This window comes from Puntigrus tetrazona, chromosome 8 (genome assembly GCF_018831695.1).
Source record: "Puntigrus tetrazona isolate hp1 chromosome 8, ASM1883169v1, whole genome shotgun sequence".
Taxonomy (NCBI): domain Eukaryota; kingdom Metazoa; phylum Chordata; class Actinopteri; order Cypriniformes; family Cyprinidae; genus Puntigrus; species Puntigrus tetrazona.
Window position 1 is genome coordinate 5,390,150 of NC_056706.1, and position 20,451 is coordinate 5,410,600.

The following is a 20,451-nucleotide window of genomic DNA, read 5'->3' on the forward strand; positions in this document are numbered from 1 at the left end:
CCCCCGTGTGTATCGGAGGGCGATTTTCCCGCGGAATCTGGCTGTTTGTTTTTTTCCCCCCGCGGTTTAAAATTGTTGTATATTGCATAAAGCGTAATTGACTAAAAAATGCGTATTGAAATATTTTACATCCTGCTGCCGATAAAACAGCGCTATATGTGAGGGAAAGGCCCTTATGAGCGGGCTGTTAGTGAAGTATAAAGCACAATCGTGCTTAAATCATGTGTTTTAGGCGTGGTTGTTAAGTTTTAATATTTTGATACGGTAAACACGCTTCTTATGCCCCATTTTTAATTATCCTTTTGAGCTGTTTTTGTGACAGATCTGTCAATCCTGCCTCAATCTAATAATTTTTAAGTAGCCATTGGGAGGTTTGAATCAATGGCTCAGTGTTGTTACTGATTTAAACGTTTAGGAATCATAGTAGTCATCAAATTATGAAAAAACACAAATGAAAAAAAATTATACATTTATATATATTTAATACATTAAAGCTATCTTTTTTTAAGTAGCCACCAAATCCATATTACTACTGTAAGTGCTGTTTCTTATAATACTGTACACTCCCAATTTCATTGGTAGTTGTTTTCATATTGCACCCCGTACATTCTCAATCACCGAACATTCACTCACAATAAGACATTATTTGATTACCACTTCCTCCCCGACACTGTATCAGAAACACGTTGTTTTATTTTCGAACGTTACAAAGAAAAACTAGTTCGTCTAAAAACCAAAACTGTACAAAATGTAAAACTGTAACATTTACACTGATATTTCACAAAACAGAAAATTGGGCTGAAAATAAATGTTTGACATTTAGCTGGAAAGGCCATGTCTGTGCATATGAAGAACCATAAATTAATTCCTGAAGGGGAATAGAAATCATCCTTCATCGTGTTTTCTTTTAAACAACAAATTTCCAGTTGGAAAATGTTTTTGGTTAAAACATGAGCTTACCTTATTGTCCGATTTAATAAAAAATACATTAAAGACAATAAAAACATTGACCACTGACATTAACCCAACTCTTGTTCTTATGCATTCATAGTCAGATTTTTCCTTATCTATCAAAATTACAATACCATGACACAAACTATTCCCTTTCCTCTTGGTTCTAATTCAGTCCTCTTTGTTAGTTGTGCTTATAAACTCATTTCCAGCCTTTTCCTCTTTCGCGACGGGTGAATTCTGAGAGCAGACAAGCTGATTCCAGTCTTGACTTAATCTCTACCCTTCAACGCTGGATACAGGACATGTTGGTTGAGTCATCATACACTTTTTTGAAAAACTGTCCAGTATAGTTGTCTATTTCTTCTGCAAGAATTTCATTTTATTTCCTGCAAAAAAAGTGAATAAAACAAATTGAAACTACTGCTTGTGCATTTTTTTCTTTTTATTCTAGACGAATGGAAAAGGAGGAAACGATTTACCGAGCCCCTTAAGAAATTTGTTGACTCCACTTGGTTCAGGTTCAGGATAAGAATCCAAATAATCCGCCGCTCTCATTTCAAACAGCCCTGTTAAACGAGAACAAAACATTACTCTTATTACTAAAAGGAATGGCTCATCTTAAGAACAACAACCCTAACCCAAAATACTTCTACTCTCACCTTTAACGCCTCCTTTTCTGAGCTCTCTGTCGTGAATGAAACCAGCAAACATTTGCGTGTCCATGAAGAGCTGGAGAAACTGCCGCACTCCTCGGGACGGATGAGATTTTCTGAAAGCATCTCTCTGCAGCTCTCGGGTGCCACTGGGTCCTGAGTCGCTCATGTACAGAGAATAATGTCCCACCAGCTCAACAAAAAAACACACAAACGCCTCTGACACCAGAGCATTCAGGTCTGATTTATCTGTTAGGAAAAAAAAAAAAAAAACACTATGATTGATACTGCATAGTATGTATAAAACAACAATAACAAACTACATAGAAACGTAAAAGGCCCATAAAATAAGACTTTTGTGATTTTTATGCTAATGTGAGGAATAAGGAATATGTACATTTGCTGAAAATGCCTCACTGTATTGCAAGATGTAGGTGAGTTTGTTTCTTCATTGAAACGTCCATTATATCACTACATTACATCATTGCTCATCAATGGATGTATTGAATGGGTGCCGTCAAAATGAGAGTCCAAATAGCTGATAAAAACATCATAATAATCCACAAGTAATCTACACAGCCCCAGTCCACCAGTTAACGACTTGTGAAGTGAAAAGTTGCATGATTGTAAACAAATCAACAAAGACGTTTTTAACATTTTACCATTTCTTCATGCTAAAATAAAGAGTCCCTTATCCATATTTCTTGCTACACTGAAAAGGTCTTCCCATCTGAATTTTGGAGCGAAAAACTGCACAGATCAAGCACAGTTTACAGCGGAAAAAAAAGGCCAATAGCGATATAAAAATATGTTGGTGGATTTAAGAAGGATGGCTATTTTTATGAAGGAATCAGTGGAGGATGGAAACTTTTCTAGCTTAGATGTTTTGTCTTGTTTCCAGCCAAAATATCTAGAAAGTCTTAAATCAATAAGGATTTTCTAGGCGAGTAAAAATGATGGTCTTGTTTGATAGTCTTGATAGTCTAAGTTTATGCTTAGAACAAGCAAAATAATCTGACAATGGGGTAAGCAAAATTATTTTATTTCAAACAGAAAACAAGATTATTTTGCTTAACCCATTGGCCTCTATCTAGGATAAGAAAGAATTTGTTGCAGTGTAGAAGTGAAGATTCAAAGTTCAAATGCTCAAATGCAAGTTCAAAAAAACTTCACAAGATGTTAACTGATGGACTAGGTGTGTGGATTATTGAGATGTTTTATCTGCTGTTTTTCTTGTCAAACCATCGGTCCTTTAATACTTAGTAAAACTAGCATAATGTTTTGGCTCTCGTTCTACCGGCACCCATTCAGTGTATTGTAATTCTATATTTCTCAATGCTAAATCTGATGAAGAAACAAACTCTTCCGCATCGTGGATGGCCTGAGAATGAGTAAATATTCAGCAAATTGTTATTTTTGAGTGAACTATTACATGATTTAATAGTAAAATGTCGACAAAGGAAAGAAAACAGTGCTTGTCAAACCATTGGTGCTTAAATATAAGTATAACTAGCATGTTAACTATTCACCGTTGGGCCGGCTTAACTTATCTGTACACCTGAAATCACACTTGTCAACATGTTCCTGACCTCACTGGCCTTGTTTAACGGTTGGTTACTCATCATCACGCATGAATACACAGACAGTAGCGTTTTAAAAAGTGAACAGCTCCTCCTGACACAATAAGACAATGTACGAAACCTTCAGTTAAACCAGTTTAAAACAGTCAGATGCTATGGGTTTGGTCGTGAATAACGGCACACGCGAGGACTCTAACCTCCTTTCCTGTCTCTTGTGCTTTGTTCAAGGATTTCCTCCCTGGTCTCCAGTATCTCCTGAAGTGCTGCCTGCAGCTTTCTAGGTAAGATACAGTCCTCGTCTCCAAGCTAGAACAACAGAAAATAGAGAAAGATGAATATAGGAGCGAATAATAAACAGACACCAGATGGGTCCGTGATTACGTTTCTCAAATGTGTTTTTTCAGCGGTTAGTAGACTGATGTAGACATTTGTACAAATTAGTATTTATTTGCATGTGCATATATATATATAAATATATAAATATACACAGTACACACATTACGTAAACACACTTTTATTATGGATGGAGTTTTTTTTGGACTTACTATTCATCAAAGAATGCTGGATCTGTTTCCACAAAAATCTTCAACTATTTTCAACATTGATAATAAAAAGAAATATTTCTTGTGCGTATCCAATTGATTTCTGAAAGCAATAATTTTAATTTTAAAATATATAAAAATTTACATAAAGTTCTATACATTTATTTTAAATTGCAACATTTCAAATTATAACTATTACTGTTTTCAAATAATTAGCCATGTTGAGCATAAGAGCCTTCTTTCCAAATATGTTTGGTCTTTCCATATGACCAAAAAACCTTTAAACAATCAATCAGATTTATGTCTTTGAATGATAATACAGTACATTTACTCAGGCCGTGACTTGAGTTTCAGACCACACCCTCATACACACACACACACACACACACACACGTGTGGCACTTTCAAAAGGACACACCTTGTATTATTAGGAGACTAAACCCTGCATACTCACCTGAACAACAAACTTGTCCGCACACAAATCCACAATAAGAACCTGAAAGAATAAGACAAAAAAGAGAAAAGGAAGGAAGGTCAAAATTACACCATAAAGCAAAAACCCATTTTATGTAAAAAAAAAAAAAAAAAAAAAAAAAAAAAAAGGCTTTCATGTTCTTTCTAAATGGAAAGCATAAGAAGAAATATTCTAGATATGTGGCATAAATGTGACTAGATGAACCTGACAGAAACCTCAGAATGCAGTGTCATCAGGTTATTTAAACAACACGAATGCACTCTTGTTTAAAATGAAAGATCACAAAGCTATAATTTTGAGCATCTGCTAGACTTAAAAAAAAAAATAAATAAATAAAGGCTCCGATGCATTTTGCAGTAATGCCATAAAAGATTTATTTTGGGTTTCACAAAAAAAAAAACACTTTTGTTCTTTGAGAACAACTGTTATTTTATTAAAGTGAAAAAAGAAACAACCCTTTCCCCCCACTAAATAGACCGTTTTATCCAACGGAAGGATTTTGTGGACGTTATACATTCTTCACGGAACGCAGATGCCAATAAAGAAACTTTTCTAAGAATGTGTAGCTCACATGCAAAACGAGTATTACTTTTTAGACTCAAACTTGAATGCTCTTATTATGATTTTAATATCTTATACTTCAGTCAAATAGTATTTTATTGCTGGCATGGGGAATTTCAAGCTGATAAACAATTGAAACAATTCAAGGCATGGCGGTTATTAAATTAAACTCCGGTGGTAGTCGTAATCAAATCTCAGAGCTCTCCTCTGTTGATTAGAAGTCTTTGAGAAAATTCCCTTTTTTTTTTTTTAAAGCCCAGAAGAGTCAAAGAAAGGCTGAAATTTTGTGCATCACTGGATTCTTTTGAAATAAAACACTCTATTGTTCATATAACCCAGTTAAAATATTAAATCTGATGTGAAAAAAATATCTGGAAATCTGTAACACATTTACACATGACCACCAGCATGCAACAATACTTATTATGGTTTACATAAAGATCTTTATTCTGCAGATCTTAGTCGGCTTATTGAATTTTATGCAGATCAAAACAAGGCTATGAGGGATAAGACATACAGTCTTTACTATGATATGCACCGTATAAAGGTCCATGGAACAAGTTTATGTCAGCTGAGAGTTATGTTGGGAAAGATGTTTCATCAGTTTAACATTAGCTGCTAAACAAAAGTACAATCCATTGAAAGCACAGTATTTCTATCCCTCACAGCCTCAATTTAATTCCCGTAAAATTTTAATTGTGTAGCTACCCTGACTGCATTCTACAAGTCAGAAAGATGAAATTATTACTAAAACTAAATTGCAACCAATATTGGTGGAAAAAACGACTTGATTTAGGACCTAAAAAGGCTGCTTCAAAGAAACTGACCTCCTCAATGGGCATATCCATCACTTCAGGCAAGGACGGAGATAGAGCCCCCATCACAAAAGGCGTAGGAGAGCAGCATATGTCAAGCATGCTGGCAGGAAGCACCGGGACGAACGTGTGCTGCCACGTGAAGGGATACAGCAAAGCCAAGGCAGAATGGGCACATCGGGATAAGACACTGGCCATGGACAAATAGTGTTAGGTTCGAATTTAATTCTGGCAGGCATTCAGATTGCTATGTTTGGGTATCAGCCTGTACCTGAGTTTGTCCGCAATGAAGATAACTCTCCTCTCCAGCAGCAGAGAAGCGAAGACCTGCAAGAGTCTGGTCACACTGAGACACTGCAGCAAACTCTCAAAGTCCACGTGCTCCAAACGAGAGTCCACCGGCCTGCACAGAGTCAGAACCTACACACACACACACACACAGAGAAGCTAGTGACAAACATAATCACCGACTTGATTTTAGCTGTGGTCAGAATTATTGGCACCCTTGATAAATTTGATCAAACGAGGCTGTGTGAATCAATCTGCATGGTAAGGCTTTTGATCTTTTGTTTGCAAAATTCACAAAAATCTAACCTTTCATTGGATAATAAGAATTTAAAATTGGGGAAACATCACTGTGAAAAAAAATGTTTTTCCCTACTCAATGAAACCTTCATTTGCCAGTTTAACAGCTGCAGAATTTCTCCTATAATGCCTGAGGAGGTTAGAATACAACTGACAAGACATCAGAGAACATTTATTCATCCACAATTACTCCAGACCCCTTCCTTGAAACACTTCCAAACAACATGTAGGTACTGTTTGACAATTTTTAAAGGTTTTCTGACCCTATTTTCTGCAATTCTCACGCTGTGGTCCTTGAAGAGACTTTAGCCACACAAACTCTCCTCCTCACCATGCATTAGCACAATAAACACACATCCTTTTCCAGGCAGTGTCAAAGCATTTTATGCTGATTTTGATGCATGATTAGGAGAATTTGGGCTTTGTTTTAACTCCTATTCACATTTCTGTCGAACAGAGCTTTTCAAATGTGTGTGTGATTTTTCATACCAAGTTTTTATTTACATTTAAGATCATATTTTGATGCATAGTTGTACAATTTTAACTTGTCACTGGTTGTTAAATTGTTTAATGCTCACATGAACGATTTTCTTTGAAAAGATTATTTGATATTATAACTTATTAATGTTCATCTAACCAGCGGCATCTGTTTTGAGAACACATTGACACAATCTTAAAAAAAACAAAAAACAATTCATGATCATTCTTCGCTGGTGTTGCAACCATTTACTTGTAAAGGAAAATAATTATAAATTTAGCAGAGTTGAACACTATTATACCTCATTGCCGGAGCCCGGCAGAAAGCTCTTGACGGTGATGGTGCGTCCAGGAGCGGGAAAAGGAGCTTCCATCACACTGTGCATGAAAGGATGAACCAAGGCAGGAGAAATCTCTCTCCTCCTCTCCACTTCCTCCAGGATCTGCTCATTTCAGACAGTTACAATTCAGCATCCGTCTTACAGGGTTAGTGCTGATTAAACAGGAAATTCACATCTGATCTCTGATAATGTCCCTGACCTTCGAGAAGAGATTGAAGCAGCCCAGTCTGCTGACGATACAGTGAACTTCAGGCAGTCTCTTCCCCTTCCCACTGGGCTGCAAGACACAGGTCAAAGGTCAAGGTTAGTGGACACTTACCACTAAGATTGCACAATACGCTCTCAGACATTATTTATTCGTGTTCGAACCTGCGTGATGATTGAAGCAAGGTTTGAAATGACATTACGAATAAAAGATGACTTTTGGGCCAAGTATTATTTTAATCGATCAGGTGAGATTATGTTTTTCTGGTGAATTAACTCACCAGGATTTTACGGCAGTATCCAAATAAGCGACTCCCGTCTTCTCCCGTTAGGACAAAAGAAAATGTTTCACTGTGGGCAATCATCAGAGATTATATTAGGAGTGTGAATTAGTTAGCTAAGTAATTTAAGTTGTTTAGTATTTGCATGTTACCTGTTGTGGTCTGAGGAGGGACGCCAGTCATGACAGTCAGGAAAACAAAACTTGGGAATGGCTCTTAATCGGTCTTCAGCCTCACGAGACAGACGAGAAGACTTTTCAAACTAAATACAAAATAAAGACAGAAAAATATTTTGTATAATCAAACAGATAATGACTTAATCTTATTCTTTTAAAATGTATTTAAAATGAAAATGCAAATAATAGTATTATATTTTAATAGATTTATTTTAAATAAATATTAATTCCAACATAATTTTAGATTATAATTCAGATAATAATTATTTTTCTCAAAACATGATATTAGAAAAGTTAAAAGAAAAATCAACCGTTTTCTAACATTTTAAAACACAATTAATCCCTGTGATGGCATAAGGGCGAAGCTAAATATTTAGCATAATTACTAATAATCCAGTTTTTCAGTGTTGAACTGACAATGCAAAGAAAATTTAAATGTAAATAATTTTAGGTCTCACTTTATACTAGGTGGCCTTAATTGCTATGCACTTGCAACAGAAAATAAGTACAATGTACTTATTGTGTTCATATTTTATTGCAGGTGGATACGGGTAAGGTTACAGACAGGTTTGTTGGTATGGTAGGTTTAAGGTTGGGTTAAGTGTAATTACAAAAATTAATTACAGATGTAATTGCATATCGGCATTTGTATAAATACGTTACATTGTAAAAACATGCATGTACACAATAAGTGCATTGTACCAAATTATTAATTTAAATGTAAGTGCATAATATCTTTTAATAAAAATTATAATTATAACAATTCTTACAAGTAATTTATTTTAAATTAAAATATTAATCATTTTACAATACTTCTAAAAATAATCATAATTACTATATATAAATATAAAAATTCGATAATAAAAAGAAAAAAAAAAAAAAAGAAAGAAAATTATAATACACATTCTACAAATTAAGATCCTCCGTATATTATTTCCAGGACTTTTTTATTCCAATTTATTAGATCTCTTTACCTTTGTAGGGAACTGTTGTGTGATCTCTGGGATGTATGTGTTTCCAGGAGAAGCTTTTCTAAGTGACACCACTACAAACTGCTGGAAAAGCTGCTGCTCTTGTAGTTGGATCAGGTCCCTCTCTAAAGTGCGGTAACCTGGCCGTCGCTTTAAAGTTGACTGAACATACACGGTTCGCTGGGAGCGATCTATGGGACAAGAATGTAAACAGCCGCAATGGGATTAGAAAAACTGCTCAACTGGTTTGATATACAAGTTAAACTTGACTAAACAAGAGTTCTCTGATTCAAGGCCTGAAGTAGACACTGACCTTTAGAGCTCTCCTCAGGATCACTCTCTGTTCCACTTAAATCATCTGCCAAAAACACAACAACACACATTTACTGCCCGAGCGGACTTCTTCTCTTGGTAAACCAGGTAAATGTGAAATAAGTGTCCTCTTACCTCTGGATGCTGTTGCCCATATGCGTTTCCTTCCTCTTTTGGCTTCAAATATCTCCTGGATCCTGTTTACAAGCTGCATGAGAAATACAAACAAGATTTAATTTTTGTATACTAAAAGCTTTTTCCAGGTTGAGATTGTATACTAATGTACAAAAGTTTGTGGTCAGATTTTTTATCAGTAAGAACAGTAATATTGTGAAATATTTTTACGGTTTAAAAAAACTGTTTACTATTTTAATATATTTTAAAATGTAAATTATTCATTTGATGGCAAAGCTGAATTTTTGGCCTCATTACTCCAGTCTTCATTGTCACACGATCCTTCAGAAATTATTCTAATAATGCTAATTTGCTACTCAAGAAACTTGTTATTATAATATAATGCATTTTTTTATTTATTCTATATTATTCTTTGCTGGATTTATTTTACAGTATTCTTTGCTACATGGAAAGTTTAAAAGAACGGTTCTTTGGCAACTTATCAATTTAATGCATCCTTGCTGAATAAAGAATATTACAGACTCCAAACTTTTGTAGTGGACATAAAACACGTTTACAAAATGCAATTAAAAAGGAAGCAAAACATGTTATACGTTCAAAACAAATGCAAACAATATACAAAAATACAACCATGAGACTAGATGCGTCATAATGACCAGCGGCATGCCACGAGTCTGCATGTGCATGTATGGCCGGAGCAAATGTGACAGGCAAATTATGATTTATGGAGCACACAGAGGTCTGCCCACATCACACAGAGAGAGCAGTGAGACAGCACAATGATGTGGCATCTGCCCTTGATGAGCGGAAACAGCGCGGTGGTGCTTTCCCCCGATAAACACATAATGCTCACCATATGTGTGCACAGTAAAGACCTTTTTATGCACCACTCGGAACAAGCGTCATGCGCTGCTTTGACCTCTACATGAGTTTCAAATAACGTCACGGAAGAGTGATTTGACGAGGTTGCTAGGTACCAGAATGCAATACAAACATGTATTTGAGCTTAGAAACGAAAGAGTTGTGACTTTGAGTCATCGCAGATAGACAAAAAAGTTGAATGGGGGTTCATGGATCCTTGCTGCCTTCGAGATGCTTTTGAAATGAAGTACTAGGATGACAGCATAATGTCTCTTTTTAGGTTCAATTGCAACCTGTCAACGTTGGACTTTTTTTAATGTGAGATGCTGACATGACAAACAAGCGCTGACGATGGTCTAAAACATAAAATGACAGCAAAAGATTAAATCGTTAAAAGTATGATTAAAAAATATAAATGTATATTAAACGTATGCTCTAATAAAGTCAGATTATTTGTAATAAAAATGATTGTTGATTTGCATTTTAAAAAAGTGTGTCCTAGGTATTGTAATCATATTTTCTCCTCTGCAAAACTGAATTACCGCTTCATCTCACTATGTCTAAATGACATCATACCTCATTAATTATTATTACAATACTGTATAATAGTAATCTTGCTATTATATAGTATTAGCATTATTGAGCATTATCTTAATATTATATAAAATAGGCATTATTTTAACCAAAAACTAGCAGTACTGAGCATAAAAAACGGCCTCAGGAAACAGATTCTTCTAAAAAAATTTAGCAGTTTAAGAAATAAAGAACATTGTTTTATAACTATAAGTTTTATATGAGTTTAGACAGGTGCACAAGACAGGTAAAGAGTACTTTTGTTATAGATGTCTCCAAAGCAGTGTTGTTACTGTTAACCATGAAATATAGTTCTTGGTAACTGAAATTAAATAATATAGAAATATTTTAATTATTAATTATTATGTTTCATAAATGAAAAAGAGAAATTAAATTAAATGTCCTTAAGCTGAAGTAGTAAAAAAATAAAAATAAACTAACAAAAAGCACAAAACCCAACTATAATAAAGTTATAATGAAGTTTAAATGAAATCAGGAAATATAAAAGCAAAGGCGAATTCAAAATAATAATAAAAAACTAATAGCATTTATAAATAAGACTGAAATAACAAAATGTCTTCAGATGTTTGACTTTGAACAGATGAAATAACATCTGCGCTAACCAGTCAGCACAACCTACAAAAGAACTTGACATCTGACTGAACAACTTCCACATTTCCCGCATGCTGTTTGATGTTAAAATGGGGGATCTCTATTGAAGAAAGGCGGGTTCTTGCCTCCCTTTTCTGCTCTCTTTCATTATTAAAACATGATTTCTCCATGAGCTTCATCTACGCTGGCTCGGGTGGCTGATTTTAGCTTTTCCAAAATAACTGTATGGATCATAGTGACACAAAAGTTGATTAGTCAGCAGCAGCGTCCAGTATGATGCACAGGCACTTGATAATCCTCAACCTCTAGTTTCCTGCCACCGTCCATCCATCTTCTCAACACTTCCTCCCTCCCTGTCTTTCTTCCTGCTCAAGCATCAAAGCTGACATTTCTACTCGGACTGTGTTATTCATGTCTGTTTCTCTTTCGCATATTCAATGTTGTTTTATTCATGAAAACTGGGGGAAAAACAAGCTAGAGAAATGGTTAATGTTTCAAATACACCAAGAGTTATTTATGTGTATGAAATGATTAATTCATTTCTGAACGAATGCCAATACTTCACTTACAAAATATAGAACGCATTGCCCCAGCAATTCAAACAAAATTCTTACAAAATCTGATGCATTTTTTGCTTTCGACAACCACTTGTAAGGTAGTTTTGTATTATCCCCTAATAAGCAGAAAAACTGCTGTAAAGAGATGATTCCTATTTTCCTCTAATGCAGGTTACAACTACTTGTTGAATTCTCAGCAGATTTTAACATGCATGAATCATTCTGTGCCTATTCCTGATTTTATGCCTAATCCTGATTTCACGGTTAGAATTATGACCTATGACAGAAGAAAATGCAAACATGAGACAGATGTTTTATGAAACATCTGCATGCGTTTTACTGCATCCAAACTGTGACAGAAAATTACAGATTTTGTGAAAAAACTTGTTTATGTAAAATTATATTACATTAAATGTTAATGAGTTAATTATTATAATTAATTAATTAATTAAATGTTCATTAAGGGTTTTGAACATATTTTCACACTCGTTTGGGGATTTTTAGTTAAATTATACACAACACTTTTTTTTTTAAAGTGCATTAAAATTGATATATACAATTTTATTTAGTGAAAAAACCTTCCCTAACGTAGAGACTGTATGAATATTTTTGAACTCATCATTAAGTCTTTTTCTCAAGGTGCTGGGCTGTATTTTGAGCATTTGGGTGCAGCTTCTGTTCCTTCTGTGTATAAAATACTTTATAATGCGAAAATGTGGTTAAAGTTCACATGCATACAGTCAGAGAAACAGGTGACAGCAGGCACTTGTTGAGCAATGTTTAATGACGTCTGAGGCAGGTGTTTATGCGTGTAGGTTTACCGGGGGTTGTCGGATTGTCCTGTATGTAGTAGCAGGTTTGGCTGCTGATGATTTAGGAGTGTTTGAAGTACAGGTACGTGTAGGTGACGTTATGGATTCTTTACGTTCCGGCCCCATTTTATACAGCCTGTCGCCGTTAGGTAACAGTGTGAAGGGCTTCGGTGAGAGCTGCATACAGTAACAGAAAAGAGAAAAAAGATGGTTTACTTTAACAATTAGCCAGTGGCCTTAAATGTAAAATTTTTCTTTGTAATAAAAAAAATGGAAATACTGAGAATGCAGTATTCAAAAGAAGTCTGTTATGTTCAACAAGTCTGATAAATCTTTAAAAAATGTAAAACAACAGATTTCTAGTTAAATGTATTTTTAAAAATGCAGTAAGCTGAATTTTCAGCATCTAATCTTCACTGTCACATGACCCATCAGAAATTAATTAACATATTGATTTTTGTATCAAATAATATTTTTTGGAAACCCTGATGGACTTTTTGATGACTAGACTACTCAATAGGACTAACAAAATCAATATGCATTCAAAATGACAGTCACCTTGATATGTGGGCTCTCTCTCTGTCCAATTGTGTAGTTTCGTGGCCGTCTTATAGGTAAACACATAGGAGAAAGCTTGATGTCTTCATATGGGTTCTCTTTTTCCGCTGCAAATGATTAGTTGAAAATGAGAACGTTTTAGCTACCACATTAACAAGTATGCAAAACAAAAAGAATGCAAGCAAACTGAGATGCTCCAAACTGCGCGCCGCACTTTATTGATGAGAGAGGAATAATGATGTTTACAGTTTGAGGAGCCAATGATGTTAGAAGGTTTAGTGGCGGTAGCTTCAGGTACTGATCCAAGATCAGTGATCCTTTGCGGTTATATTTCTGACTTGAGCTTCAGAAATGCTTTAAAAAATTTGCTTTTGTTGATGCTACCGCACTACTTGATGAAAATTTGATTCCGAAAACAGCGATGCTATCACCTCGCTACTGAGAAAAGTAGTTAAACGACTAGTGTCTACTTGTAGCGACGCGACTGCCCAACACTGTTAATCAATGCATGCAAAGCATGTTAATTAACGCACAACTTAAACTACACTGTCATTCAAAAGTTTGGAGTTTGGAGTTTTTTAATACTTTTGAATTCTGCATTTATTTGATCAAATATACAGTAAAATACAACCGTTTTCTTTTAAAAAAAATCATTTATTCCCGACATAGTAAAAACTAAATACAAGACTCAGTGCAGACAGTGCAGACATGTTTTTCACATTAATATCTGAATGATGACATACGTCTTGGCGTCAGAATTACTCACAGATGATGTCCTCATAGATGCTGTCTTCAGACCGGGCGTGGTAAAGACCTGATCGGCGGCCCTCCTTCCCTCTAGAGGCCTGTTGGGTTGTCCGCCGTACCGCATCCTCAAACTCAAACGACTTCCTGTGAAGAAAAGGATCAAGAGTGTGAACAGTCCCTGTGTTGTCATCCAACAACAAGTTTTGAGTCTTTAAAGCATGACCATTAATCCAAAAAGGACAGTGAAAAGGACAGTAAACGGTTAAAAAGGCATGACATAGAATTAGATACATTATGAATGGAACAGACACTGGGTTTCAAATAATCAAGAAGAAAAACAATTAGAGGAAGAAGTAAACACAACAGCGTGACCGTACGAGTGTTCACAAAGCCCTTGAGTGACCTCAGCAGGCTCCGTTGAAACAGAAGTAGGCCAAATGTGGACAATGGGCTGCGATTCTGCCAAAGAACAGCTGACATCACAGCTGGGTACGAGGCCAGACAGCTAAACTATCTCCCACTAAACTAAACAGCTAAACTCTCCACGCTGTCCAACATCAGCATGAAACTAACGAGTACAAGAAGTAGATAAGAGGTTTCCCCCCAAAAAAGTCATGTCATTCAAAACCTTTCTTTTCTGGAACACAGAAGAAGATATTTTGAAGAATTCTTTAGTGTCAGTTCACATAGAATGCAAGATGCAAAGTTTACAAATGGGTAAAAAAAAAACAAATCTTCAGTTTATTCCACTGTTTTGGAACGGAGACTATTTTGGTGCTACATATAAAACTTGACACGGCATCTTTAAAACGTAGCAATCATGTGCCATAAACTGCAAACGATGCTAGATATTAGCGCAACAATCATGCATGTCCGTCTAGTCTAATGCATGTTTAGATAAAATAATGGGAAAGTAGTCCATTGCTATGGAAAATGCATTCTTTGTAAGTGGCCCCATGGTGTGTTTTTTCCCCATATATATACTTGCATACAAAGTCAATGGGCCTCCAATGTTTTGCAAAATATTTTCTTTTGTGTTAAGAAAGGTGAGAAAATTATTTAAAAAAATTGTATATTTGGCTAAACTGTCGCTTTAAAATGTGCATATCTGGACCGGAGCAAGCATGTTTTGCAAACAGATTTCATATTCTCTATTCAATGATATTCTGGCTAAGGTCCTTTAATGTAAATTTATGGTATTTAAAAAAAAACCTGATCACTTTGAGAACTAATAGCACACCTCTCCTCAACAATCCAAATGATTTGAGCTATTAATCAAAGCAAGGCATGTCGCTATGAGAACGTTTCAGGACAACACCTACTGTTCGTGAGGATATATCATTTGTGACCAGGTTTAACTGGTTTTTAAAGCCAGCAAAACGCTATTTATAAAGGATATCAACCCACTTTTTTGTACAATGTAATTACATGAGGAAGGTGTTCGATCACGTTACATTGCTAGTTTTTGGTATTAACAATTATTTAAATGACTCATTTGATGGAACGACATTACTACCGGACAAAATAAAATGACGACAAACAGGTTCAAAAACCAAAAGTGTCAATAGTATTACTTTAAATTAAAAATTCGAAACAGAACTAAAAGAGTGGAAAATGGTGGAAATAGCATCATATGCTTTTGAAGATTTCAACAATGAAAAAAAGTTTTGGTTTTGCCTCCCTTCCTCATCGAGAAATTTGTAAGTCATTTGATTGTTGTATATGTGCCTGCTACAAACTCTGAAAACCTCAATGAAACAGAGACTTTATTCATAATAACTAAAACTCTAAATATTGTAATATTTCTCAACTATTATAAGCGATTACCTAAATATATGTAATGCAGCATCTGACGAGATCTATTTATGAACAAGAAACTGTTGGACGCTGCGCTAAAAACTCCATCATTTCCTTTTCTTCTGTTTGGTATTAGCTGTGTAATGTAATCTGCACTGTGGGAAAAGTATTCACCTGTTCTTTCTGTTTCTGGAAAACCCGTTGATAGTGTTGACTGGACACGGAGGAGGCGGACAGCTGGGTGGCTTTAGTATGATGTCATGCTTCTGGACTTGACTGGATTTGCTGACTGATGGAGTCTGGTTCTCCAGTTGGATCCATTGGCCGGGCGGACTGCTCGCACCCTTGTACTGGAATGTGCGCTGTGGTTTAGGTGGAGGAGAAGAAGGTCCGATTTCACCAAGACCCTTAGTCACCACTGAGGAATCCTTCTCCTTCTCCCAGAAAGAGTCATCTGCCTCAAGTCGTTTCCAGAAACCCCTGGAGGTGTAAAAGTTCCCCGGAGGCAATGACGCCTCTGGATCATCTACACACTGAGGTAGAGATGTAATTTCGACATCTGTGAAATGGTTTGTCTTGATATTATTGCTTTTAACATTCAGCTTAGCCACTTGGGTTACAGTGCTTAAAGGCTTAGGAGTTGATGTTGCTAATTTATTCAAATGAGTTAGATTTCTTGGGAAACCAGACTGGAGATCACCTGTAACTGGTCTAAAAGTCATCTGGTTTTCCCTGAAATCCAAACCCAAGCTTTTGGTTTTTGATACAGTCGCTTTGTTGCGACCTCCATCACTGTTGTCAAGTCCATTTCCAAGGAGGTCCCCTGAAAGCCTGCGAGATGCAAGAGTCCGCTCGGGCTTAATACTCCCACTCCGAACATCCTCCTGCTGGCTGAGACCCTCCCACTGGGAGATTTTCTGCTTGATGTTGACGCCAGGCTCTCGTGTGATCGGCCACGCTGCTGTCGCTGTCGCCGTCTTCCCTGCGACGCCGTTCCCCCCTCTTTTTCCATGATCCAGTCCGAGGGCCAGCATGACGACGAGGCTGCCGTCACACTGCAGGACTGTGTGGCATTGCAACAGCGAGCCTATCAAGGAAGAAACCCTTCCTTTGTGGTGCAATGGAAGTTAGTAAAGATCACCAAAGAACCCTTTTCCTGTAGGAGTCAGTTCCTTTGCCATTCTTCCTTCACTTTGAAGCCTGCAAAAGAAAAGAACCAACTCAACAAGTGGGTTCAACTCAGTGCAGCACAATATATATATAACAAAACAAAATCAACAGCGCAATATAGCTTCATCTAATTTATTTACATAAATATATGATTTACTGGTATCAAGCACAGCATTTACCCACATGCAGCGTTTCAGTGTCTTCAAGCTGTTCTTAATTCTATGGTTTACCATTTTGTGATGGCTTACCATTTACCAAAAAAATTAAGACAGAGATATTAGTATTGTATTTTTTTATTTTATTTTATTGGTTTTATTATTTAAAATTATGTATTCTACATTACAGTATTTTTATTTATTTACTTTATTATTATCACAATATTCTTACTATCATAATAAATTATCGTGATTAAATTATTTTTATTACACTTGTAACAATTATTATTTATAATTATAATTCTAATAATAAATATTATTATTTGTTAAATATATAATATTTAATAATTGTTTAAAAATATTTTATGAAAATGAACCAATGTATGATGAACACCCCCCCAATTTTTGTTTTTTTACATTATTAATAAAACATCTCCAGAGTAAAAGGTTTTTTTCAATTTGCTTCCATTTATATTTTTTATGCAAATGCACTCCCCAACAAAATCGTCCAGCTTATTACAGCATGACTTCTTTGAAATATTTCTGCACAAATACTATGGGGAAAATTCCAAATGCCTGTATTTTTTCATACCACACAAAATGCAATGTCAGTTTTAATATCATGCATCCTCCAGACAGTTCAACTGACAAGCACATTTTGCGCACATAAAACATGATGGCCTCTGCAAGCAGGAAACCAAAGACTGTCACTGTCAAGGTCAGCAGTGAAACCAAAAATAAAATCCCTAACAAAGAGGAGATGGACAACCACAGGAACATAGGAGAAGACAAAGCATTCTGGGGGCCTCCATCCCCAGGAACACCCACCAGCCCCACTCCCACCCTCTCCAGCTGGGCCCGTCCCAAGCACTGCCATGCATTAACACACTTGAGCATAATGTAATTCAATTTCACTCCTCTCCAAAAGCTTCTTTCAGCCGCTGCACGAAAAGGACGGACATTCCAAGTATTTCCACATCCATGTGCGCATAATAGAAGGGCCCTTATTGTGGCACAAGAACGGGCGGTCAGCACATCAAGGAGTAGAAATATGCACAATTTCATGCATGTTAATAAGCGCTGGTGTCTATGCAACAAAAAGAGGCCACTTGAAATTCCTCTTTCCGGGGTCTACACTGCAGAAGGGATGGATCTGGCAGCTCTAACTCAAGCCCTCATCTGCGGCCAAAGTGTTTTGGACACGTTGCACATTACGCTGAGAGTGAAGACATGCTGGAATTTCTTGGCACTGCGGTCGAACGACATAATTCGGTAAATATGACCACATTTGATCAGCCGGACCCCAAAATGATGCCTTTGTTCTGGATGACCTACATCTAACGTACGCGCTGGAATCTCTCCGTGATTCGAGCCAGATCCCATCCCCCTTGATCATCGCATCTACTGACCCACTTGTGTCTGCGAGCGTGTGCAGGAAGGCCTAGCCTGTGTTTCCTGATTCACAGGAAGGCCGGATCAGCAGAACGTCCATAACGATGGTTCCACAGATTTATTCTGGTGTAGTATTTCCAAGCTTGTTTTTTTGTGACTCAGATGTCTGGTATGAAATCGGACACGGAGAAGTTCACGCATGGAGCTGCGTAGGTTTGGACGGGCCAGACCAAGCGGTTAATTACAACTTGCAAGGGTCTGCGGTAAGCCAATCATCCTGACTTCAACTTCCCGGCTGCGTGCGAGGAGGAAGTTCTCATGGCGTCTACCCACAACCTGAAAGGCGGTATAAATCCTTGCTCTCTTTTCTCCGAGCCACCTGCTTTCAGGTACGCCGACGGAGCTCTTCGTTTGGGGTTTGGTTATCAAAAAGAGTCATCAGCAACCGCAGACATACACAAAACACCCCTACAAAGCCAACATCAACCAGACACTAGTATTACCCCAACCCTTAAATGGTAGACAATCAAGACATAAATAAACTATAATATTACCTTGAACAGGTGATCCACCCACCCCAGGTACTTGTGCATGAGGGGACACGTCTCTGGGTGGAGTAGATCAAGAGGGTGGGAAAGTGAGTAAGTTTACTGTCAAAACTAAACCTTATCACGTCTATGGGACATGTCAGGCATACTGAGGTGTGAAAACGTTAATAAATAACTCAGCTATGGTATCAACACTGTAGACATTTTCACCCAAAAGCGAAATGAGAGAAGATGAAAAAGTAGAACTTCATCCGACAGGTATTAATCAATTTTTGATGAGCATGTTTACTTATTATTAAGTTCAGGAGAGTAAACAAAAGGCGTCTACAATAAAACGTGAATAAACAACTAAACAGAGTATTTATTACTGAAATGTCTAAGATTAGGTTTAAGAAATAAAATACATAAAATAAGAAAATTCATAATGAAATTAAAAACAAAAACAATTCACTTCGTTAAAAATGAATCAAATTAAAAACGTAATTCATTAAAATAAAACAAATAAATATATCTCAAATTATATTAAATATATAAATAAACACAAGCAGCGACCCAAAGCTCTATCATGTCAGCCAGTTCAAATCTTTTGTTATGAAGAAATATCAACTTACTTACGCAAACTAGCTCGCGGTTTCACAACACCGATTCCGCTGAAGTAAACCGAAATAAAAGCTCTCGTAAGAGTTCACTTGGAGTAAATACGGAGTCTACACATCTGTTGTGGACCCGAAGTCTTCATATCTCGCGGCTGGGGTTAGCCAGGCGGCTAAAAACTTGCTCGGGGAAAAAAAAAAAAAAAAAACTAAAAAACTTTGTCTCCATTCACTTTCACGGCGAGTAACCGACTCGGTTCAAAGGAACAACTAATTCCCGGCAACCGGCAACAATGTAACTCCCGGTGTTGTTTGTATTCCCGACAGAAAACGTTCTCGGCGTTCCTTGAGCAGTGGATGTGTTCGTGTAAGTCCTCCTCCTGTGCTGTCAGTTCCCCATCTGAGCTTCGGTTCCTCTGACTGGATGAATCAGCTCACAAACTGCTGCTGCAATGAAACCGGCCATGTGTGTTCATGGGAACTGATTCGGTAGAAAGCTACTTTATTGTTTTGATTTTATTGCTCTTTGGCGGGAAACATATGCTGGAACTGCTTTCGACTGAAATGCTTTGGCAGTATTTTATATTGAGCAGTTTAATATAACACTCTTTAATATAAATAGTATAATGTATTATTTACAAGAGCTTACCGTACAATGAAATGTTGTATTCTATCTGTGTGTGTGTATGTTCTGTATAATATAAATTATAAAAATCATACTGAGAATGAGAAATATCACATTTAAATTTTATATGATATTCACTCAGTATCTTGGAAACGTCTTACAATAAGGTTCACTAGTTAACATTAGTTAACTATATGAACTAAGAATGATCAATATTTCTACAGTATTTATTAATGTGTTAATTCTAATTTCTACGTTTACTAATACATTAATCACAAGTTGTGTTTGTTAACATTAATACACTGAGCTAACATGAACCAACAATGAACTGTTGTATTTTTATGAACTAACGTTACTGTATAAATGTATTGTTTGATCATGTTAGTTAA

General features: G+C 36.4%; 1 protein-coding gene across 4 annotated transcripts; it reads right to left on the minus strand.

The window, feature by feature from the left end:
* Positions 1 to 675: 675 nt before the first annotated feature.
* dennd2c (DENN/MADD domain containing 2C) lies at positions 676 to 20,022 on the minus strand. 4 transcript variants are annotated; one of them, XM_043246770.1, is made up of 20 exons: positions 19,460 to 20,022; positions 18,851 to 18,903; positions 15,754 to 16,779; positions 13,802 to 13,926; positions 13,036 to 13,142; positions 12,487 to 12,654; positions 9,063 to 9,135; positions 8,929 to 8,973; positions 8,619 to 8,806; positions 7,621 to 7,730; positions 7,469 to 7,538; positions 7,183 to 7,260; positions 6,945 to 7,085; positions 5,852 to 6,000; positions 5,593 to 5,770; positions 4,184 to 4,225; positions 3,385 to 3,493; positions 1,614 to 1,856; positions 1,434 to 1,520; positions 676 to 1,340 (listed from the first exon to the last, which is right to left on the minus strand). In XM_043246770.1, exons 3-20 carry the CDS (start codon positions 16,611 to 16,613, stop codon positions 1,309 to 1,311), a joined length of 2,805 nt encoding a protein of 934 aa, XP_043102705.1. In that variant the 5' UTR covers positions 16,614 to 16,779; positions 18,851 to 18,903; positions 19,460 to 20,022; the 3' UTR covers positions 676 to 1,308. The 4 variants fall into 4 exon arrangements, with proteins under 4 accessions (XP_043102705.1, XP_043102704.1, XP_043102702.1 ...); XM_043246769.1 differs by having other exon boundaries at positions 19,456 to 20,022; XM_043246767.1 differs by lacking the exon at positions 18,851 to 18,903.
* Between the last annotated feature and the right edge of the window lie 429 nt (positions 20,023 to 20,451).

Excerpts from the sequence above, each read along its gene's own strand:
- dennd2c (XM_043246767.1), bottom strand. The coding sequence starts at position 16,613 with ATGCTGGCCCTCGGACTGGATCATGGAAAAAGAGGGGGGAACGGCGTC. Across the intron at positions 4,226-5,592 it reads TGGATATGCCCATTGAGGAG|GTTCTTATTGTGGATTTGTG; the intron begins GTCAGTTTCTTT and ends TTATTCTTTCAG. Across the intron at positions 1,341-1,433 it reads CAAATTTCTTAAGGGGCTCG|GAAATAAAATGAAATTCTTG; the intron begins GTAAATCGTTTC and ends CTTTTTTTGCAG.